This window comes from Scyliorhinus torazame, chromosome 18 (genome assembly GCF_047496885.1).
Source record: "Scyliorhinus torazame isolate Kashiwa2021f chromosome 18, sScyTor2.1, whole genome shotgun sequence".
Classification (NCBI taxonomy): domain Eukaryota; kingdom Metazoa; phylum Chordata; class Chondrichthyes; order Carcharhiniformes; family Scyliorhinidae; genus Scyliorhinus; species Scyliorhinus torazame.
In genome coordinates, this window is record NC_092724.1 from 6960096 (window position 1) to 6984774 (window position 24679).

The 24679-nt window shown below is 46.0% G+C and overlaps 1 protein-coding gene across 3 annotated transcripts in view; it reads right to left on the reverse strand.

Moving 5' to 3' along the window:
* Positions 1-24167, reverse strand: part of bsg (basigin) — a 39141-nt gene extending 14974 nt beyond the window's left edge. The window contains exons 1-5 of one of the 3 annotated variants that reach the window (XM_072482099.1): positions 23989-24140; positions 7638-7985; positions 5649-5826; positions 1776-1864; positions 468-607 (exon numbers count right to left, since the gene is read on the reverse strand). In XM_072482099.1, the coding sequence (XP_072338200.1) occupies positions 468-607; positions 1776-1864; positions 5649-5826; positions 7638-7985; positions 23989-24049 (816 nt within the window). In that variant the 5' untranslated portion in view covers positions 24050-24140. Of the gene's footprint in view, positions 1-467; positions 608-1775; positions 1865-5648; positions 5827-7637; positions 7986-23988 lie in introns of all 3 variants that reach the window. The other 2 variants (XM_072482098.1, XM_072482100.1) reach the window with 2 other exon arrangements.
* Positions 24168-24679: the final 512 nt, after the last annotated feature.

The following is a 24679-nucleotide window of genomic DNA, read 5'->3' on the forward strand; positions in this document are numbered from 1 at the left end:
AGTGTTTCCACGTGTTAAGACATCCTTGATCTTCAAAAATACCCTTCATAACTGACTTTAGTCTGCTATATTCTCAACTGCATGATACTCAGTGCTCCAGCTCTCCCTGGCTCCAGATTTTTGATGAGCAAACCAAAAATAATATTCATCAATTCAGGCTGATATGTTCAACGAAAAAGATACTAGATTTTTTAAAAAATACATTTACATATATATATGCTTAACATGATATTTTAATCCCAGCTTTCACCCAGTGGAGATCTCCATTATATGAGAAAAGTACAGCCATGCTCATTAATCAATTTCTAACATTAAAAACAATAAAGGGTGACTCAAAAAACAAGTTGAACGACAACAACAGCACACTTAAGCTGTTGCTGTGACTGTACTTCAATCCTGCTTGACCCAACAGATGGACACAAGAAGTATCTTAATAGTTGATAGAAAAGAAATCACGTCCGATTTACCTCTTGAACACCACCTGCAGACAGCCGCGACCACATCCAGTTCTCAACGAGCGGATAGCCACTGCTCTTGCATGTCAGCACTCCAACATCTCCCTCATTTCCGTATTCAGATTTCTTGTCGCTGCTCACGCCAGGTAGAGCTAGGTTAAAAAATCATTTACTTATTTTCCAATCAAGCCCAGATTTTCCTCATGGCACCCATGGTGACAGATTTTGTAAGAGATTCAATTCCTAGATTCTTAAATTATTATTTCATGATACTTTAGAATTATTTCAGTGCCAGAGAAATATTAATTACTTGCTCTCCTTTTCTTTTCTTTTTTAATTTTAGAATACCCAATTCATTTTTTCCAATTAAGTCGTAATTTAGCGTGGCCAATCCACCGACCCTGCACATCTTTTGGGTTGTGGGGAGCGAAACCCACGCAAACACGGGGAGAACGTGCAAACTCCACACAGACAGTGACCCAGAGCCGGGATCGAACCTGGAACCTCGGCCCATGAGGCCGCAGTGCTAACCACTCTTGCTCTCCTTTTCTGAAGGTATTTAGCATCTATATATAATCACAAGAAAACAAAGGATTCTTATTCATTCCACTATGCAGCTATTTGAATCATGTGGACCTCCTCACTCCACCATAAGATAACATTCTATATCCTTGGTATCGTGGCCATCTGTTGCTGAAGACTAGAGTTAGAACATAAGAATGGGGAAAGATGGGGAAGCCATCGACTTGGCAGAAAGTTCATGGTAGGGCAAGAACTTGCCAGATCATTCCACCATTGCCATTTTGCCTCCCAAAAAGCTGGCCAGGACAAAGCACAAAGTTATTTAGATATTGGGTCCTACATCAGTACAATCCCAATGCCATTTTGGGACTGATCTCAGCACACCCCAACCAGTGTCAGCTGGCAGTTCAGCCGAAGAGAAGCCCAAAAGTAAGCTTTTCATTTATTTTTGTGAAGCCACGAATGCTCAGACATCACAAAACTAACCTAAGTGCTACTACACTGCACGACATAACATTCCTGCAATCTATCATCTGCTGAGACAGAAAATGTCAGCCACTTCTGCTTGTTTTCTACTCAAAAATCTTAAGGACCCATTATTGAGATTGTTGTTCAATATATTCAGATTCCCGTCACTACAATTAGGGAGGCTAACCATGAGGAAGTGAAATCTGCTTCCATGTGTTGCAAACAGCAACTCCACCACTTCCTTTATAATTATTTGTGCATCTACTACAGAAATTGGGTAGAACACCAATCTGTACTTTCTTTTAGTCTGTTCATGCCTGCTAGCCTTACCTTTCACATGGATGGTATTGTTGACAGCAGGTGTAGTAAAATAGTGGCAGCTGTACGCCCCCGAGTGTTTTGCATCAACAGCACTCAGCCTGAAGAAAACCGTGCCACAGATGAAGGTATTGCAATTAAAGTACAAACAAATTTTGTATATATCAAGAACAATAATGAATTTTCTGGGCGAAATGTTTATGCAATTAAGGAGACAACTGTAGTGTCAGCATTTTCTAACATTAAAATCTAAAGCTGATTCACCTGGGTTAATTGTCAACTAAATTGTCATAACTAACGATGCCTATATGGAATGTGACCACTGCGTTGAGGCATCTTATACCAGAAACAAAGTTGAAGGCATCCTGCTGTGTCCAAATACATAGTTTATTCAACATCTCTTGAAATATGCAAAGATGTCAAGCATATCAGGGACCAACACCGTGTTCCCACAGCCCATGGCATCCGATAACAAGGCTTCAACCATCCACTTCCGAGTGATGACAGGCCCTGCTTTCCCATTTACTGGCAGGTCTCCTTGCTTTACCCGCTGTTCCACTCCTTTTAGTATTTGCCTGATTTTCAGTGCTAGCTATATTGCTGTAAAGACGTACAGTTTATTTCTTTTAATTATTTTTATCTACTGAAATTGCCTATTAATTCAATGTTTGAGTAACAAAACATTTTACTTGGAATGCAAATTAAAAAAATTAGATATGTACATTTTCTGCATTGCGAATGTTATTTGAGCACATCCATTAAAACAAAAATCACACCAGCTTATTCCTCAAATTCTGTTTTTTCTCCTTTTTAGTGTATATATAATGTTCGTAATCCATAATTGATAAAAATTAAACATTCATTCCATTCTATTATCACAACATTGATCACGTAGCCGATCAGTCTTCGGTTTCTCCACTTCTCTCTAAAAGATTCACGTTTAAAGTAACCCACTTCAGTCCTCAAAATAGCTAACATTTTAGGAATGTCTTTCAGACTTTATAAAATATATTGTTGGGAATTTTTTAAAAATTAGTTCTTGGGACTAAGGGCATCGCTAGAAAGGTCCTTGAGGGAGCGTTGTTGATCCTTCTGTAGCCCATATAAAGGCCCTCTTCCAGTGTTGTTATTCAGGGTATTCCAGGATTTGATCCATGTCAGTGATATATGTCTACACCAAGACTGTGTAATTTAGAGGTGGTATCTCCCAGTCCTTGTTCTTCTAGGCAGTAGGGATCTCAGATTTGGGAGATGATATAAAAATTGTTATCTATATTAATGATGCTCATCTGTTTGCATACATTCAATTGGTGATATTACACCACGTTGTCACTAAAAGCCAATTTAGAAATAAGCTACTGTTCCTCATCCCATAATATTCTATTTTGTGGCAATGCCCAGGCTTACTGAAAAAGTCAGAGTTTGAGCCCAAGTCTTCAGGCAACAATGAAACACAGGGTAGTTTAAACAGAAGGAAAGTGGGCATTAGATTTATAGAACGAATGGTTTATAGAATGGAATGTGGAAAAGAATTAAATAACAAGATAGAGGAGATACAGAAACATAAAAGTATGTGAGGGCAGGCAGAAAAAAATAGTGAAAATAGAATCATAGACTCTACAGTGCAGGAGGCCATTCGGCCCATCGAGTCTGCACCGGGCCTAGGAAAGTGCACCCTACTCAAGACCACGCTTCCACCCTATCCCCACACCTCCACCTTATCCCCGTGACCCCAACTAAATCTTTTTTTGGGCACTAAGGGCAATTTAGCATAGCCAATCCACCGTATCTGCACACCTTTGGACTGTGGGAGAAAACCGGAGCACCCGGCGGAAACTCACGCAGACACGGGGGAGAATGTGCCGACTCCGCACAGACAGTGACCCAAGCCGGGAATCGAACCTGGAGATGTGAAGAAAGTGTGCTAACCACTGTGCTGCCCACTAAATAATTAGAGAGCAAGACAAAAAGCAGGTTGCACACAAACAAATGATAAAGCTAGGGAAAAAAATATATACAGGATGGCATGTGAGAGTACCTTTAAGAAATGGGTGTTTAAGAAATGTACCTTTAAGAAATGGGTGTTTATCAGTGATGTCAGAGTGTGGGTGGAGCTGGGCTGTCAGTTTTTTTACTTTCGTTTTAGGCTGTTTGCTGCAGGGTGTTTTATAGTTTCGTTTTCAGAGCTGAATAGCTGCAGTCACAGCCAGAAGGGGTATTAGTCTCTCTCTCTGTAATCTAAAAACTGTAAATCGATTCTTTGGTGATTTAAAACAAATACCTGCTCTCAGTAGTAACTTTAACCTGATGTGCTTCTGTTAAAGGTTATGTTTTTAAGTTTCATGGATGTTAAAAGGAAAGTTTAAAGGATTACTTAGTGTAGTCTTTGGGGGTTGTATTTGAATTAATGGTTGCTAAGATGTTCACTATGTTTTAAAAAGGTTAACTTGAGTTCATAGAATAAACATTGTTTTGCTTTAAAAAATACTTTTCCATTTCTGCTGTACCACACCTGTAGAGTGGGCCGTGTGCCCCATATACCACAATCTATTCAAAGTTGTGGGTCAGGTGAACTCCATGGTACACTTTGGGGTTCTCTAAACCCTGGCCCATAACAAGGAATGTTAACTACACTGCACATCATTGCACCAACAGGCACTTTTAATAGATCATCAAGTAAAGCAAGAATCACTACAATGTTATTTATGAATATATTTTTGATTAACTGGGACAAAGGGATTGAAATGTGTGTGTGCGCGCGGTGGGGGGGGGGGGCGAAAGAAGAGAAGAGAAGCGATTCAGGAAACTCTTCTTTCCTGCCCCCAAAACTTAGGTACATTTTACATTTCTACAGTTCAATTTTGAAGCATTTGTGGCAGTGAATATTACAGCAATTATACTGAACTGTCCTGATACAAAGTACGCTGCTATATGTTAATTTTGATATTTGATAATATAGGACTAGTGGACAGAAAACATTGAGACTTCTTTGTCTAAACCCAAGCTACTCTCAGGCCAAAGTCTTACCTTTACTGAAGTAATTCTCCTAACTAAAAATTATTACATCAAGGAAAATAAATAGCAGTCACACATTGAAGGAACGTTTAAGTAGAAAAATCAAATGTTGAATAATATTGCCACATGTTCCACTGAAATCCTTATAAAACAGTTGTTTATGTAAATTCTGCAGATGTAAACATGGCAGATGTGAAAAATTAAATTTTAAATGCTGTTGTAGATCCTCAACGTTACGAATGCCATTACTCAATACATCATGGTACCACTTCTCAAAATCAAGTACAGGGCAGAAGTTTATAAACAAGACCTTTGAACAGAATTTACAGCACAGAATCAGGTAATTCAGTCCAACTGCTCTCTGCCTTTGTTTATGTTCCACATCAATCATCGCCTACCTTCCTTACTTCAACTAACCCCATCAACAAATCCTGTTATTCTTCAATCCCTCGTGTACTTATCTAGCTTTCCCTATTTGCTTCAACTACTCCACATGGTGGTAATATTCTCACTAGAGTAAAGCAATCCCTCTTGTATTCCTTATAGGGTTTGATAGTGACAATCTGCTAGTGGGCTCCAGTTTTACACTTTTCAAAATCTATTCTTCTATTGGTAATTCTAGTGGGTTGATAAACTGAGACAACACACAGCAACAACAGATTGGTTGGGTGGGGGGGGGGGGAAAGAGAGGGAGAGAGAATATTTGAGAATAATGGGAACAAAATACTGCAATAGTGAACTAGTTGAAGAAAATACCCTAATATTGGTAATTTCATATCAGACAGGTAAAAACCAGTGTTACTGATTTTTAATTATGGAATTATTCAACAGCTGGCGGAGCTGAGCTGCGTGAACGCAACTGATACATACTTGTATTCCATAATTGTTGAAGTGGCTTTATCACTGGTGTCTGGGATATCCAGGCCATCCTTTTGCCACACGTGCCCCTCAATGGAAGACGGTGGATTTGTCAGGTTGCAGCGAAGCGTTGTTTCCGTTAAAATATCCCCTGATTCCAAGATGGGAGGATTCGTAACAATTATAGGGTCTGGTTGCAAAGAAAGAACAAGTTTCAGGCTTGAATGAAAACCTCATGAATGCAGAGACTGGCTAACCACAAAATCATCAGAATGATCAAGCTTCCATACTTCACCTAACATACACTTCCACAACACTTGGTAGCAGGAATGTATTTCCAGAAAGCACAGATAACAATCAACCACAAAGTCATGTGAACTATGTTAACATTTTAAAAAGAGATAAAGAAACTTTCAATTCAATATTTGGCTCAAAACAGTAGTCAAGTGAAAGCTTGCTCTGTGAACTAAATAAAGAAAACATTATACAGTTTAGTTAGAATTACAAACATGATTGCTTTGTTGAGACATCTTTTCCACTGATCAGTTCAAGGGAGGAAAGTAAACTACTGAAGCTCATCACAGCAGCAAAATGCAAACCTCTTCCTTCTGCTTTCTTTTAAAAACATAACCTATTTCATGGATATTTAAATGTCCCAGTTTCAGATAACATTGTAGTCACTCCCACTCAATTTTCTTCATAATATGGCTTATAATTTTATCACTGACATGATTAGAAATAAGCAGCCTTCTTTATTTGTGAGTATGAGATCAGATCAGAATGTTAATCACATCATATATAAATAAATCTCATTAGGGTCTCAGCATTTTTGTGTAAAATCAATAGAATGTAAATACAGCATCATAGTAATCAAACTATTATAGCTGTATGTCAATGATACGCGAGGTTAAAAAAATTATTTTCCCCATTGCCATGAAGTCCAGATTGCACAAATCAAAGACGACATTGGGGTTATCTATTAGTCTGGTTATTATTTTCTTCATGCAAATAAAGTTTATTAAAAATGTTAACTAAGACTATTCTGTATACCTTAAAAGAAAGTAATGCAACTTCAGCACTGTCCAAGCACCCTTGCTATTATGACAGCAACATCACCACCTAAGGATTTATTTGCTGCTCTTATGTCTTAAAGAAAATGCGATAACGAAAATGTCAGATTAGAGGCTGAGGGTCCTGTTTAGTTTGTTTTCCCCCAATAAAAAGGTTTGCACTATAACATAACCAGAAAAATGCAAGGGCACTACAGCATAGGCTGAACAAGATGAGGACAAAGGAGTCTTTAACACTCAAAGTTGGAGCATGGAGGGTAAGGAGAACATGGCAGGCATTACATACATCAAAATGACACAATCACAAGATAGTGATTGAGAAAGTACATGGCTTTGTAGGATCCACAGGGTATGCAATATCTTCCTAAAGTACCAGAAAGCTGTTAAGTTGCCATCTTCTGGTTGTAAAGGTAAAATGCGAGACCAGTAACAAAGTGTGAGATTGTAACATTACAAAAATAGCAAGCCAGACATTTAACATTTCTCATTATAAAATTTGGTCCACGATTGTTTAAAGGTGCCTGAAGACGTCTTTAACACATGGCTGAAGTAAAACAAATATAAAACTAGCAATCAGTTCTCTAAAATAGTGTGTTTCTTCAGTTTGATTAGACGGCTGGCCACTGTCCATTCAGAGTTGTTATAGTGGGAGTCATCATATCTTAACTGAAATTATTTTACTGCCAACATCCAAAAGTTGGGAAAACAATCTCACAACCTTGCATCCAGTCGTAGGACAAAAACAGGTAACTGCCAGGGTAGAAAAGGGTTGGATATGGCTTTGATCACACGACAGCAGTGCAGGTGCCAGGAGATTTTCTTGGAAGGGTGACGAAAAGGGCACCAAATGCATACCAGGCACTTGGGACTAAGCTACAGGTAAACATCTCTGCCTCAACTTGGCAATCACCACTCGGCAACCACCACTCACGTTCGATGACTATTAATGTCGCTTGGGACCGTATCCACTTGATTTTTGGTCTCTTTTGTAAATCATTACGGTCTGGATCATTACTGGCTCTGCATTCGTAAGTGCCAGTGTCCTCGATACTTAGATTTGTGATCTTGATAGAGCTCTTGGCATCAATGTTATAGCTGGAGTTGATTTTGACTCGCTGTTGTCGCGCACCGTCGTAGAGCTGCGACATAACCTCTGAATCGTTGCCTTCTATGCCCCACCATTGTATTTCAGGGGTGGGTTTTCCAATTACCTCACAGTTCAATTCTACATTGTCTTCCATTAGCTTCACTTCAGACAGTGGTGACTTTATAAAGCCAGCTGCAATAAAAAGATCATTTGCAACAGAACAAAAAAAGTTTCAGTTGATGAACGTAAATTTATAAAAGGGATACTACAAAAGGAAGTCCTCACATAAATCACCACTCCACACCTCCAAACACATGCATTTAAGGAGTCTATTCTCTAAACCTCCTAATAAAAAAATAATTAATCAGCCTTTAATTTGTTTCCATTCAGTAGCATCATGTATTGAATTCTGTTAATCATCAACACTTTCAGCACTCACGTGTGCACTGTTGTCACTGGGCGTATCTGACATATTGGTGTCTATATAGTACAGGATTTAATAAAACATTTTCAGCAAACACACTTCTTGTATGACACACAACTTAATTAATATAAACTAAGTTTGAAAGGAAAAATTCAGTAGTTAAACTACTGCAAAGAGAATTTGTGCACATACCCATTGACTCCAGTTTTGCTAGGCTGCTTGATACCATACTCGATCAAATGCTCTTTTGATGTCAAGGGCAGTCACTCTCACCTCAGGAGCTGAATGCCCCTGGGTGAACTCATACTGCCCGTGCGTAGGTTATTGCTGAATAGTGTAGATGGGCTTTGGAGTGGTTTCACAGGTCGGCACAACATCGAGGGCCGAAGGGACTGTACTGCGCTGTAATGTTCTATGTTCTATCGATAAGGGAATAGTGTAGATGGGCTTTAGAGTGGTTTCACAGGTCGGCGCAACATCGAGGGCCGAAGGGCCTATACTGCGCTGTAATGTTCTATGTTAAAAGTGATATATAACTGTTAAACAGTGAACAACCACTACAGTACTGTGCACGAAAGATCTTACTGCATCAGAGTTCTGTGATAGAAAATTGGTAGTTTTAGGTTAAATACAATACAACATTGAGGAAACTTTGTGCGCGATCTTCCCAAAAGGGAACAAAGTGCCCTAGCGAGCACGGTTAGCCACGTGTTTCCCGCACTTGCAGTGCCGAGAAACATGGTTATTCAACGCAACTCGCTTTGAATAAGGGGCCTAAACGGAGAACGTGCGGCCGAGGCAACACATAGCCCCGTTTACAACAGAGAGTTCCGCTCACCAGAACTCCCCATTGTAGCGAAAGATCAGGTATCCCGATCTCGGAGGCCCACAAAAGAAATCCCGACCTCCCCACATCCCGAACACAACATGGGATGGTCCCCCAACACCCACAGCGGGCAGCCCTGGCCCAATCGTTTGCGTGCAGAAATTGGCACCTTGGCAGTGCTAACCTGGCACCCTGGCAGTGCCACCTGGGCACCACCAGGCTGGCACCTTGGCATCACCAGCCTGGCACCTTGGCACCACCAGCTTGCCCAAAGGCCATGCAGCTGCGGGCCTCCGATCCCCTTGGGATTCCATGGGGACCAAACGGCACTCACCTGAAGTGAAGAGATCAAATCCCAAAGCCTCAGGTACCTTGGGAATCTGCACATTTGAGCCAATGCTTACTGTCTCGCTCTAATATGCAGATTTCCCAAAAACCGATCGGACGGGATTCCCCTTGCAGCGTCTCGCAAGATTGCGTTGAGTCTCGCGAGGCGTTGCGAGCCAGGTAGATCCCGGGAGCAGCATCTCCCAGCTTTCGCTGGCCATGCTGCGTCAAGCTGCTTTTCCGGCGCAGCATGTCTGGATGATCGCGCCCTTTGTCTTCTCGCAGGGTCAAAAAGCTAACAATTTGTGGCTTCGACTGGGGGAATAAATAGCCAAGCAAAAGACAAAGTAAAATATGAAATGGATGTTAATACTCAAATATTAACAAGATCAAGAATTATTATAGTTCAAAATATCTTGTACAACCGTAATTAAAATGCTGCACAGAATAAATTAGTCCATAAATTTCCTGAATGCCTTCTACCTGTTAACAGAGGGGAAGAAATAAATTGCATTTGGGAAGTCTCAAAGCACAAGAAGACAAAATATACTCAGTCCTGCTTTCCATTGAATAAATGAAGCAGAAGGATGATTTTTTTTTTAAATCTCCAAGTAGTCATGTGGGAAAGTAAAGTACAGAAGGTGCTCCAAATTTGATCAACTTGTCTACAGATCATTTTAGGGGAGGTGGTGGCGTTGTGGTATTGTCGCTTGAGTAGTAATCCAGAGACATGCTCTGGGGACCCGACTTAGAATCTCGCGTGGCAGATGGTGAAATCTGAATTCAAGAAAAAACTGGAACTACAAGTCTAAAGGTGACCATGAAATCATTGTTGATTTGTCGTAAAAACCCATCTGGTTCACTAAAGTCCTTTAGGGAAGGAAATCTGTCGTCTCTACCTGGTCTGGCCTACATGTGATTCCAGGTCCACGGCAATGTGGTTGACTCTAGAATGCCCTCTGGGAAGGGCAAGAAATGCTGGCCCAGCCAGCGACGTAACACCCCATGAACAAATAAAATAAGTTACATTGAAAGATCTAAATTCACAAGTTTATGCTTTGGACTGCACTCATGTTAATTTTACAGTCACTAACAAAATTCTTCTTTGAATCAAAGGTATATCTTGGAAAAATATTTTATCTTAAGATTCAAACTATGCCCTTCTCCACTAAATAATCTCTATTCTTGCATGTGTATTAACTCTAACCCTCATTTAAACAGAATCTACAGCACCAAAACAAAACATCTATAGATCTATACACTGTTCACAGATAACACAAGATGTGCAGCAATGTTTAATCCTGATGTGGTGAATTGGTGGTTTTGATCTCAGATTGGAGGTGAAGTATTCTATGAACTGGTAAGTATGGACTGGAGAGATGGAGGGTGGGATTCACAAGATAAGAAATAGGAGTGGGCCATTCAGCCCCTCAGGCCTAGTCTGTCATTCAATAAGCTAAATTCAATTAACAATCATACAGACTGTAAAATATAAAGTACAGAGATATATTAACATAAATACATATATAACTTTAAAAAATGGATCATTTTAATGAATAACTTGTGTTATGAGATTCAAGAATTTGAAGTTTAGTTTTTTACCCACACCCATGTATAGATAATTAAAAAAGGGAAATGTGTTGGATGGTAACCTTTGAAAATTTTCCATGAAATTCAATGTAATTTGTCATGAGGAAGTGGAGGGCTAGAGTATTTCTGTATCATAAGGTCAAGGTGCTGAGTTGAGATCAGATAACAAGTTGTGTTGGAAAAGCACAGAAACAGGAGTGGGCACTGGTTGAAGCAGGATCTGCTGGTAGCGTGGGAAAGACATTTAATGAGAAAAAGCCCGAAATTAAAGCTGGAAGCATTCTAAATACTAGAGGAAGAAACGGCAGGTATTAGTGGATATAAAATGGATGATACAATGTGCAGCAGAGGGTGCATTCGGAGCAAAATATCCTCCTGGGAACCTTCAGGACAAGAGACTCCACAGAAAATCTATCCTTGTAAGGGTGAAGTGGAAAAATCAACTTCTCAAGCAAAGTTAGGAGTGGGTAATAAATGCCGGTCTTGCCGGTAATACCCGCATGCTATGAATGAGCGAGAAAAGCTTTTATAATGCATTCACAGGCAGTAAAAGTGGTTGTAAAGCCAGTAGAACGTTGATCAAATATATATGCAAGTCAGGAAAAACTGGTAAAAAATTTTGGTTTTAGTGCGTGATAAAAAGTTACAAGTGTTCCAAAAGGCATCAAAATTTGAACTATTTACTCTCCCAGCCAGTGTTGGCTGAAAGTCAAAACTTGCGATAATAACGTTCAAAATTCCTTCAAACCTTGACCAGTGGCCAGGTCAAGAGAAATCATCTAAAAATATTAGAAATAAATGATCTTTGTGCTCATACTCGAGCCTCTAGTCTCTGTTCACAAATTAGAGCTGGTTGTTGGCCAGCTCGTTCTGTTACTGTGAAAGTCACCTTGAGCCCTTTGCATGAACAAAACTCAAGGGTATCCAAGGAAACCAAAGTCATAATAACCTCCCATAACTCTGCTATTACCTTCCTAGACCATAACAATTAACATTGTTGGTAAAACCAGATATTAAGCAAGAATTTCCTCACAAGTCATATCAATATTATATATTGTAATTGATAGGGTTTGAAAAATTCCAGCAATCCAGCAGAATTTGCGAATGTTCCTAACAAAAGCTCATAGTCTTTGAATCACAAGTTTAACAATTATGACAATACCCACAACAATCTTTTCATGCAGCCATGTGCAAAGATAATGAACACAGCCACGAGAGACACGGAAACCTGAGCCACGAGAGACACTGAAACCTGAAGCTAATATGGCGTGAGCTAGATCACAATAATTTATTTACTTTTATGAAACAGTCTTTTAAATTTATTTTATGTAATTGAAACTATCCAGAATAAAATTATTGGAATTATACTTTCAGCTTCATGCCATGCTAAGATATGCACAACAGTCTAAATATCTGAGCTTTGTTAGGTAAAGGTTTTAGTGGTATGTTGATATTTATTTAATGAATCCAAACCAAGCTGAAGAGACTGAATGGCCTATTCTTATGTTTCATGGGCGATTTTATTTTGTCAGAAGCACAGGATTAAATTACCAAGTTTAAACCACAAAAAGCAGTTTCAATGTAATTAACGATTTGATTAATGTGATAATTCAGATTCCAGAACCAACTCATTAACATTTTTAAACATGTGCACATCTTTATAACCAGTTTGCACAGCATGCAACCATTAAGTTGAGGAAAAATATATTCTCAGGATTTGGCTTGTTTTGTTAAGATATGGTTTTCAGACATCTAACGAACATGGTATTATCAAAATGTATTAATTGACAAAGCAGTATGACATTTTTAAAATCCACTATGTTGTACCACAGAATCCATTGGAGGCAAAAAAGCCAAAGGCAAAGTTTTGTTCTGATTCTGGGCTATTGATCTATGTAACAATGCTCTGCACACTGTTATGAATCAAAAGTAGAGCATGAATAAAGTCCAACTGAATTATTGTGATGCAAAGATGGATCTTTCAAAAATACTAATTTTGGGATAAGTTTGAATGTGGCTAAAAGGCAACAGATAAGATTATTACTGTATTAACAAATCCCAAAGGAAGCTAACAACTTGACTGCCACCAGAGAGAGTTTAATAGGCTCCTAAAAGAATGAAGAGAAAGCAGATTAAGTGACTAATAAGCATATTTAGAAATCTGCAATATACTCATTTCTCACCAACAGACTCATTTCTCACCAACAGGTGGTAGCACCAGTCCTTCAGTCATCTCAGTGCCACTAATCTGTGACCTTCCTCATGGTCTCTGCCTTTGGCGTCATTGTGTGGAAAATTCAGTTTTGTCAATTTCCATTTTGTGTGTGTGTGCTAGTTCTAGTTCCAGTTCCTCTAATCATGGTGCCTGATTAGTAGCTCTACTGATCTCTGAATTCACACTTCACTTACACTGGTGTCTCAATTCTCCACTTTTCCCTATTCAGCAACATTTAGGGTCCAGGTGTACACTCTACTCCACAGGTCAGGAATACAGGAAACACCACTATCAAGGGGTTTCATTTTTTACCTTTAACAAGCATGAAACTACACCAACATAAAAATACTGTACTGTACGCATAAACTCTTGGTATAATTTTCAACTACTCATTACATTCTGATAATCAATGCCCGTACCAGCCTCCCCGAACAGGCGCCGGAACATGGCGACTAGGGGCTTTTCACAGTAACTTCATTTGAAGTCTACTTGTGACAATAAGCGATTTTCATTTTCATTTCAATGCTTAATAAGATTACTGGGTGCTTTAAATTTGCCTATTATATTTTGCTGACTGCTACCACACACCTCCACGCTTACAGCAGAAGAAAATTGCATTTCTACCACAAGATTTGCATTAACCGTAGCTTTTTCTTTAAATGCAACTTCACATTAGATCGAGCTGACACATTTAGTACCGTTACTATGGAATCCATTCGATGACACACTTACAGAAAGCAGCCAGAGGCAGGGAATGTAAGAGAGATGCAAATAGCAGTTTTTGTAACCAGGGCAAGGCATCCATCCAGTGGGGAAAAAGTAATTCAATTTGTTCACTTATTTGTTTTTGTTTTCAATAGTCCTAATAATCCTACTGTGCAGAGGTCAAGGCTGAATATTTCACTACCCAAAGTTCAGAAATTCCGAAGCAGTTGAGAGATGGTTTACTCAACCCATTCATTCTTATGATGAAATGTTGAACAGGTTGAATCTATACCCATTGGAGTTAAGAATGACAAGTTATCTTATTGAAATATACAAGATCCTGAGGGGACTTGATAAGGTGGATGTTTCCTCTTGTGGGTGAAGCAAAAACTAAGGGATACATTTCAAGAATAAGAGTTTTTAAGACTGAGATCATAGAATCCCTACAGTGCAGAAGGAGGCCATCAGAGGAGAAATTCTCTTTTAAAAAAGTCTTTCTTCTGTGGAATTATCTTCCCCAGAGATCGTTGAATTCATTCAAGGCTGGGTTGATCAGACTTTTGACAGAAAAGGGAGTCGAGGGTTATGGGAGCCAGATTGAAAAGTGGAATTGAGACCACAGCCAGATCAGCCATGGTCTTATTGAATGGAGGAACAGGCTCGAGGGGGCGAATGGCCCGCTCCTGTTAAATCCTAATGTTCCTCTGGTAGCTTCTTGAAGCACCAGGTTTCATAGTGGTTTAATATTTAAAATTATACAATGTCTCCTTCAAGACCCTTAAAAAAAATTAATCTTTCAGTTTTCTAACTTTATCACACTTCTCGAACCCATTTTGTGTCTCACTCCTAACAGAGGCTGTTCCAATTGGCAGTCATGGGAAAGAAATCAGGGTGATAATTTAAAAGAAGTTCCAAATTGGATACATCTTATGGAATCACACACCTGGTGCCTATTTTCTGTGACAGTTCCATTGTTGAGGACACCACACCATTAGCCAATATTTACTGTTGAGACTCAAAAAAACTAGTGACCAATGGTACACACAAAGGAGTGGTCAGTTAAGTGCAGTTCCTGGCAGAAAGCTGCCACCACATATGGGGCATGAGCCCAACATTTGAAAGAAATGTGACTGAAAAGGTGTACAAAGAAACAAAGGTAAAAATATGAATGACAGGATAGAATTTGATACAAAATGGAGTTCCTCAAAAATATGGTTTAAATTACACCAGGCACAAAAACAAAGCTCAGTCTATTGTGCAGACAAACGGCTTGGAATTCACCAAAAACACTGATGGCAGATACTATGACAAAATTACACTGCACGATTATTTTGCAACATTTTATCAAGAGTAGCTTGAGATACTAAGGTGGCTTCCCGCTAGCTACTGCTTCATGGTAGTAAAAATATATTGACATAATAAATGGAACTCCTGACCAATGACAATCAATATTTGCACCATAAAGGAGGCCAAACAGTCATGCTAGCTCTTTGCAAGAACTGGACAATTAGTCCCACTCTCATCTTTCCCCATAACCCTGCAATTCTCCAGCAAATGTAATCCTAACCAACTCAATGACTCCTCATACATCAGTTCTGCTATCCCAGGTTAACCTTCACTCTACCCTCTCTATAGCAAGAACATCCTTCCTCAGATGAGAACAAAACTGCGCACATATTCCAGGTGTGATCTCACCAAGCCCCTGTATAATTGCAGAAAGGCATCCCTGCTGCTCAATTGAAATCCTATTGCTATGAAGATCAACATACCATTTGCCTTCTTTACCACCTTCAAGATTACTTCTAGCGACTGGTGTACAAAGACGCTCAGTTCTCGTTGCAGATTCCCCTCGCTCAATGTATAGCCATTCAGATAATAATCTTCCTTGCTGTTTATGTACCAAAGTAAATAACCTCACATTTATCCACATTTTACTGCATTTGACCACTTGCTGAACTTCCCAAATTACACTGAAGCATCTCTGCATCCTCCTCACAACTCCCACTCAGCTTTGTGCCATCTACAAATTTGGCGATACTAAATTTAGTTCTGTCATCTAAATCATTAATATATATTATTAGCTGGGGTCCCAGTACTGGCCCCTGTGGTACCCCATTAGTCACTCCTTCCCATTTGCAAAAAGACCCGTTTATTCCTACTGTTCCGTGTCTGCCTAGCAATTTTCTATCCACTCAATATACTACCCTCAAACCCATGTGCTTTAATTTTACACGCTAATCTCTTATGTGGCCTTTGTTGGAAACCTTCGGAGAGTCCAAATAGATCACATCCACTGGCTCACCCTCATCAATTCGGTTAGTTACATACTCAATGAATTCCAGTAGATTTGTCAAGCATGATTTCCCTTTCATAAATCCATGGTGACTGCCCAATCCTGCTACTGTTTTCCATGATCTTCTCTCCCTCCCTTTTTAAATAGTGGGGGCTACATTAGGTACATAAAACATAGAGTGCAGAACAAGGCCATTCGGCCCATCGAGTCTGCACCGTCCCATTTAAGCCCTCACTTCCACCCTATCCCCGTAACCCAATAACCCCTCCTAACCTTTTTTTTTGGTCACTATGGGCAATTTATCATGGCCGATCCACCTAACCTGCACGTCATTGGGCTGTGGGAGGAAACCGGAGCACCCGGAGGAAACCCATGCAGTCACGGGGAGAACGTGCAAACTCAGCACAGACAGTGACCCAGCGGGGAATCGAACCTGGGACCCTGGCGCTGTGAAGCCACAGTGCTATCCACTTGTGCTACCATGCTGCCCTACATTAGCCACCCTCAATGTGTAGAAACTGTATCAGACTCTATAGGACCTTGGAAAATGACCACCAATACATCCACTATTTCAAGGGCCACTTCCTTAGGTGGCCCTGGGGATTATCAGCCTTCATTCCCACCAATTTCCCCAAAACCATTTCCCAACTGATACTTATTTCCTTCAGTTCCTCCCCACTGATCTATCTTCCCCACCATTTCTGGTATGTTACTTGTGCCCTCCTTTGTGAAGACAGAACCAAAATATGTATTTAGCTGGTCAGCCATTTCTTTGTTCTCCATTATAAATTCTCCCGTTTCTGATTGTAAGGGACCTCTGTGTTCACTGACCTTCCTTTCTCTTCACACACCTATTGTTATGTTCTCACAAGCTGACTCTCGAACTCTATTTTCACCGTCATCCCTTTAGGTAACATTCCCCAATCTATCATAGCCAACTTGCGCCTCACCACTGTAGTCTCCTTTATTAAGATTAAAGACCCTAGTCTCAGAATCAACTACATCACTCTCCAGTGAAGAATTCTATCATATTATGGTCTCTCATCCCCAACGGGCCTTGCACAACTAGATTGCCAATCATTCCTTTCTCATTACACAATAGCCAGTCTAGGATGGCCTGTCCCCTGGTTGGTCCCTAAACGTTTTGGTCCAGAATATCATCCCGTGTATACTCCAATGAATCCTCCTCTCTGGTATCGTTACTAATTATATTTTCCCCAGTATATATGCAGATTAAAGTCACCCATTATTACAGATGTTCCCTTGCTGCCTCTGTCTCTAACTTCCTGGTTACTGTCATTCCCAACATCACCACTTCAGCTTGGGGGGAGGGGGGTCTATATACAACCCACCACTAATATCTGTTAACCCGTTGTGTTTCTCAGCTCTATAAAGTGCAGTGCAGAAAATTAACCAAGGCTGTATGGATAGCACCTTCCAAATCTCTAGCACAGCGATGGGCAATCGACTAGTGAGTGGCCCTCATGAGTGGCCCTCAAGATTCAAATCAGGCTTGTTCACTAACCATAGCCCTCGAGTAAGATTGAATACATTTAGTACACGCCAAATTTTTCATAACGAGCGATGGAAAATGTTTAGTCGTTCACTTCAAATGGCAAAAACAAAACATTTACGTTTGGATGCAGAGGGAGTGCTAGTTCTCAGTCAATGCGGTGTGAAATCAGTATGCACCTCACTTCACATACCCTTGCTTTACGTTCAGTCATACCAATAGAAAAAAAATGTGCGGATGGAAATGAGCGGAATGTCGCAATCCTGTGCATGGGCAGTCAACAAAATGTCTCCTGGACCACATTCAGAACCCAGATGGGCCGCAGGAGGCTCACCACTGCTCTAGCACCTAGGACATGGTAACACCATCACCTGCAAGTTCCCCTCCAAGCCACACACCACCCTCTCTTGGAACAATACCGCTGTCTTTGAAGTTGTTGGACTGGTAAAGAGCAAAGCCTAATAATGATGAAGAATTTTCCTGATTGCTAAAATATCTACCATTTAGGAACAACTATAATCAGGCTAGATCAAAGGAGATTTTGATTTGCAAGTTGAATCTCAACAAACACCATTCAACAGCCAAACAGATGATAGTTGATATTCTCTCAGGCAATTATGAGAAATCATCCAGTGGGAGTGAATAGAGGAAGTCACAGAAAGAAATGTTGCATCATTTCACCATACAACACATTGCACTGCAGTTGTAATAAAGCTTGCAATTATCCTTGTGTTGCAACTTCAATGACTAAGTTGCCAGTGCATAAGAATCTGTTTAATTATTTGAGAAATAAATAGGTTTCAGTGAAGTGCCAAGAGAACCACAACCATCTTCACTCTAAACCGAAAATGAACTGCTGCCTCATAGCGCCGAGGACCCAGGTTTGATCCCGAGTCACTGTCAGTGTGAGGTTTGCACATTTCCCGCCACCCCCCCCCGGCCTCCATGGCTGAGTGGGTGTCACCTCCACAACCCAAAAAGATGTGCAGGGTAGGTGGATTGGCACGCTAAATTGCCACTTAATGGGGGAAAAAATTGGGTAGTCTAAATTTATTTTTAAAAATGAGAATGAGACCTCAATGTTCTTGGCAGGCCTTTCCTTATTCATAATAGACAAAGTTGCACTATTTCCATAGAAATCCATAGAATCCCAAGGCAGAAGGAGGTCATTTGGCCGTACAGTCTGCACCAACCCTCAAAGAATGCTTTACCTAGGCCCACTCCACTGCCCTATCCCAGTAACCGCCCTAACCTGCATATCGTCGTACTGTGCAGAAAATGAACCAAACCGGAACACCCAGAGGAAACATGCGCAGACACGGGGAGAATGTTCAAACTTGACACAGTCACCCAAGGTCGGAGTTTAACCCAGGTCCTTGGCATTGTGAGGCAGCAGTGCTAATCACCATGCCACCATACAGCTTTGTATTTTGCTGGTGAAAGGTTGGAGATTTTCATGTAGTAGATGCACCAAAAGTTGATTCTTGTGATATATTTTAAGCCTGAGGTGGCACGAAAAACTTATTTTGTTGTAACTCTTCTCTTCTATTGGAAAAGTATCTCTATGTGCTCATCTGCAATCGATCCTGCAGCAGACAATTAGAATCAGTGGCAGTTGTTACTATGAGATGTTTAGGTAGACCGGTTTCTCAAACATCATTAGACAGTTAACAAACTTGCAACGGTTCTAGAATTCCATAGTTCATATATGGATACGGTGCACACTATAGGTGAGTCAACATGTAATATCAGGAAAGTGAACGCCTGATGTCTTTTAAATCATTAAAGATTAGGCCCATAAACCATGGTAACATCTCCCCCATTCCAACCAAAAATCGCAAACTGGAAAATTGGGCACCAGAGACTGGGGACAAATTTTCGGACATAGACTCTCTGCTTGGAAGTCTCAAATAATTGGAGCCTAATACAAAGTTTTTCCCCATGTAATTTGTCTTTGGGCTACTGATTAAGGCATTCCCTCAGCTGACAAGTTTAACACCACAGCCAAGCACCATTACAATTTCCATTACTGTTTCATTGTTCAATATGTTTTTAGAGACAATATCAGCTTTTTTCCCCCTCAAACATGTCAGCTGGCAAAAAAGATAAGACACTCCATAAACTAGCTGATGTAGGGTGCAAAGTCAGCAGGATGCATCCCCACAAATATGAATTATAGAATTTGTTTACTCCTGGTTATTCATGAAAAGTTAATTTAAGTACAGTCAATCAAAGCAAATACCTTCCACACAGGATTCGTACAGCCCATCCAGTAATAGATTTATCTGGACTGACCTTCTCCCACACAACGCAACACAAAAATAGAACACTTATTTCTCTGGAGTCCATTAAATTGTGTACACATGTTTCCAGTGCCCCTTTCACCATCAATTTGCAACCCAATTCATATTATTTACCAGTTCTGGGAGTGTTCCAAATTGGTAATTAGAAAACCCAGGGTAAGTCGTTGCTTGTATAGACTGTACCAAAACCATTTGATGCTCTGGATACAGATATTCAGGTACTAGTTGTCATCTGTGGACCTTCGCACTAGAGGATTACTAAGTAAAGCTGGCTGTGTTCAATCTATTCTTGACCTAGTTTCAATTTAGAACTCAGATTAGTCGAAGCTAAACTTTCCCTGCACAGAACATAATTACGCCAAATTAAAAGAAAATCATGACACTGACAGACATCACCATGGAAAATCAAGTTGCATCAGCCCACTGAAACATCAGCTGAACATCCCTAAAGCAAGTAAACGAGAACACAGCGGTTACTCTGCAAATCCACATGACATGGAATCACAGATATTTTTTAGACTAGTGTTCCAGTCAAGTATCTCTCACACACACACACACACAGATTGAAAGATGATCTGGGTGGCACTGTGGTTAGCACTGCTTCCTCAGAGCACCAGGGACCCGGGTTCAATTCTGGCTGGGGTGACTGTGTGGAGTTTGTACCTTCTCCCAGTGTGAGAGAGAGTTTCTCCGGGTGTGCCGGTTTCCTCCCACAATCCAAAGATGTTAGGGGGATTGGTCGTGCTAAATTGCCCCCTGGTGTCCAAAGATGTGGTTAGATGGGAGTAGGGGGATCAGGTAGGGTGGTCTTTCAGAGGGTTGGCGCCGGCTCGATGGGCAGAACAGCCTCCTTCTGCGCTGTAGGGAATTCTATGGAACAATCCCATAGTGATGATTACATGATTGGAATATATCAACGTATCTGGGATTTGTCATTCACTCATTTCACACAATCACAAAATTAGCAAGAAAATATCCCTGCAAATTCTGATTATATATAAAATACTTTAACACAGTAACCTATAAATTCAGCTGAGGAACACAGGACCAGGAATCGGCCATTCAGCCCCTCGAGCCCGCTGATCCGTGGCCCAACTCCACATGCCCGCCCAGCAGCTCCAGTCAACGCAAACGCCACGTGTGTCACCGGGGTCACAAAAAACAGAGACCCGCAAAATAAAGGCCGGGCCGCCGGGGACTGGGGTCGGGAGCCGGAGCCCGGGGAGTGGAGCCGGGAAGTGGAGCCGGGAGCCGGGGCCCGGGGAGTGGAGCCGGGAAGTGGAGCCGGGAGCCGGGGCCCGGGGAGTGGAGCCGGGAGCCGGGGAGTGGAGCAGGGAGCCGGGGAGTGGGGCCGGGAGCCGGGGAGTGGGGCCGGGGCCCGGGGAGTGGGGCCGGGGCCCGGGGAGTGGGGCCGGGGCCCGGGGAGTGGGGCCGGGGCCCGGGGAGTGGGGCCGGGGCCCGGGGAGTGGGGCCGGGGCCCGGGGAGTGGGGCCGGGGCCCGGGGAGTGGGGCCGGGGCCCGGGGAGTGGGGCCGGGGCCCGGGGAGTGGGGCCGGGGCCCGGGGAGTGGGGCCGGGGCCCGGGGAGTGGGGCCGGGAGCCGGGGCCCGGGGAGTGGGGCCGGGAGCCGGGGCCCGGGGAGTGGGGCCGGGAGCCGGGGCCCGGGGAGTGGAGCCGGAGCCCGGAGAGTGGAGCCGGGAGCCGGGGAGTGGGGTCGGGAGCCGGGAGCCGGGAGCCGGGGAGTGGGGTCGGGAGCCGGGGCCCGGGGAGTGGGGTCGGGAGCCGGGGCCCGGGGAGTGGGGTCGGGAGCCGGGGCCCGGGGAGTCGGGTCGGGAGCCGGGGCCCGGGGAGTGGGGTCGGGAGCCGGGGCCCGGGGAGTGGGGTCGGGAGCCGGGGCCCGGGGAGTGGGGTCGGGAGCCGGGGCCCGGGGAGTGGGGTCGGGAGCCGGGGCCCGGGGAGTGGGGTCGGGAGCCGGGGCCCGGGGAGTGGGGTCGGGAGCCGGGGCCCGGGGTCGGGAGCCGGGGCCCGGGGCCCGGGGTCGGGAGCCGGGGCCCGGGGCCCGGGGTCGGGAGCCGGGGCCCGGGGAGTGGGGTCGGGAGCCGGGGCCCGGGGAGTGGGGTCGGGAGCCGGGGCCCGGGGAGTGGGGTCGGGAGCCGGGGCCCGGGGAGTGGGGTCGGGAGCCGGGGCCCGGGGAGTGGGGTCGGGAGCCGGGGCCCGGGGAGTGGGGTCGGGAGCCGGGGCCCGGGGAGTGGGGTCGGGAGCCGGGGCCCGGGGAGTGGGGTCGGGAGCCGGGGCCCGGGGAGTGGGGTCGGGAGCCGGGGCCCGGGGAGTGGGGTCGGGAGCCGGGGCCCGGGGAGTGGGGTCGGGAGCCGGGGCCCGGGGAGTGGGGTCGGGAGCCGGGGCCCGGGGAGTGGGGTCGGGAGCCGGGGCCCGGGGAGTGGGGTCGGGAGCCGGGGCCCGGGGAGTGGGGTCGGGAGCCGGGGCCCGGGGAGTGGGGTCGGGAGCCGGGGCCCGGGGAGTGGGGTCGGGAGCCGGGGCCCGGGGAGTGGGGTCGGGAGCCGGGGCCCGGGGAGTGGGGTCGGGAGCCGGGGCCCGGGGAGTGGGGTCGGGAGCCGGGGCCCGGGGAGTGGGGTCGGGAGCCGGGGCCCGGGGAGTGGGGTCGGGAGCCGGGGCCCGGGGAGTGGGGTCGGGAGCCGGGGCCCGGGGAGTGGGGTCGGGAGCCGGGGCCCGGGGAGTGGGGTCGGGAGCCGGGGCCCGGGGAGTGGGGTCGGGAGCCGGGGCCCGGGGAGTGGGGTCGGGAGCCGGGGCCCGGGGAGTGGGGTCGGGAGCCGGGGCCCGGGGAGTGGGGTCGGGAGCCGGGGCCCGGGGAGTGGGGTCGGGAGCCGGGGCCCGGGGAGTGGGGTCGGGAGCCGGGGCCCGGGGAGTGGGGTCGGGAGCCGGGGCCCGGGGAGTGGGGTCGGGAGCCGGGGCCCGGGGAGTGGGGTCGGGAGCCGGGGCCCGGGGAGTGGGGTCGGGAGCCGGGGAGTGGGGTCGGGAGCCGGGGCCCGGGGAGTGGGGTCGGGAGCCGGGGCCCGGGGAGTGGGGTCGGGAGCCGGGGAGTGGGGTCGGGAGCCGGGGCCCGGGGAGTGGGGTCGGGAGCCGGGGCCCGGGGAGTGGGGTCGGGAGTCGGGGCCCGGGGAGTGGGGTCGGGATTGGGAGCCGGGGCCCGGGGCTGGGTGCAGAGCCGGGGACTGGAGTTGGGAGCGGAGCCGGGGACTGGAGTTGGGAGCGGAGCCGGGGACTGGAGTTGGGAGCGGAGCCGGGGACTGGAGTTGGGAGACGGGGCCCGGGGCTGAGAGCCGAGCCGGGGAGCGGGGTTGGGAGCCGGGGCCGAGAGCGGAGCGGGGTTGGGAGCGGAGCCGGGGACTGAGTTGGAAGCCGGGGCCCGGGACTAGGTGCGGAGCCGGGGACTAGGTTGGGAGTTCGGGGCTGGGAGCGGAGCCGGGCCCGGGGTTGGGAGCCGGGGACTGAGTTGGGAGCCGGGGCCCGGGGCTAGGTGCGGAGCCGGGGACTGGGGTTGGGAGCCGGGGACTGGGGTTGGGAGCCGGGGACTGGAGTTGGGAGCCGGGGACTGGAGTTGGGAGCCGGGGACTGGAGTTGGGAGCGGAGCCGGGGTCTGGGTTGGGAGACGGGGCCCGGGGCTGAGAGCCGAGCCGGGGAGCGGGGTTGGGAGCCGGGGCCGAGAGCGGAGCCGGGGACTGAGTTGGGAGCCGGGGCCCGGGGCTAGGTGCGGAGCCGGGGACTGGGTTGGGAGTTCGGGGCTGGGAGCGGAGCCGGGCCCTGGGTTGGGCGCCGGGGACTGGGGTTGGGAGCCGGGGCCCGGGGTGGATGCGGAGCCGGGGACTGGGGTTGGGAGCCGGGGCCCGGGGTGGATGCGGAGCCGGGGACTGGGGTTGGGAGCCGGGGCCCGGGGTGGATGCGGAGCCGGGGACTGGGTTGGGAGCTCGGGCCGGGCCTGTTACCTGTGTAAGCGGCCGCGCTCTGCAGCAGCATCAGGACGCCCAGAGCGGCCGCCGTCCCCATTTTGCTCCGCCGGCGCTCTCTCTCTCCGGCAGTTAGTCAGAGCCGCTCCCTCTCCGTCAGTCAGAGTCTCTGCTCCGTGCCCTCTGCCCGCTCCGGCAGCCCCGCCCCGCGCCTCGCCCGCACAACGTGGGGGACGTGACAGGAGGGGGAGTGAGTGAGTGACAGGAGGGGGAGGGGAGTGAGTGACAGGAGGGGGAGGGGAGTGAGTGACAGGACGGGGAGGAGAGTGGGTGACAGGAGGGGGAGGGGAGTGAGTGACAGGAGGGGGAGGGGAGTGAGTGACAGGACGGGGAGGAGAGTGGGTGACAGGAGGGGGAGGGGAGTGAGTGACAGGAGGGGGAGGGGAGTGAGTGACAGGAGGGGGAGGAGAGTGGGTGACAGGAGGGGGAGGGGAGTGAGTGACAGGACGGGGAGGAGAGTGGGTGACAGGAGGGGGAGGGGAGTGAGTGACAGGAGGGGGAGGGGAGTGAGTGACAGGAGGGGGAGGGGTGTGGAGTTGACAGGAGGGGGAGGATAGGGGGTTTGACAGGAGGCGATAGGGAGATAGATAGGAGGATGTAGTTGCTGGGGGATTAAGGGGGCATGGGAGTGAGGTATAGAGGGATTGGTCGGAAGGGAGGAGGATTGACA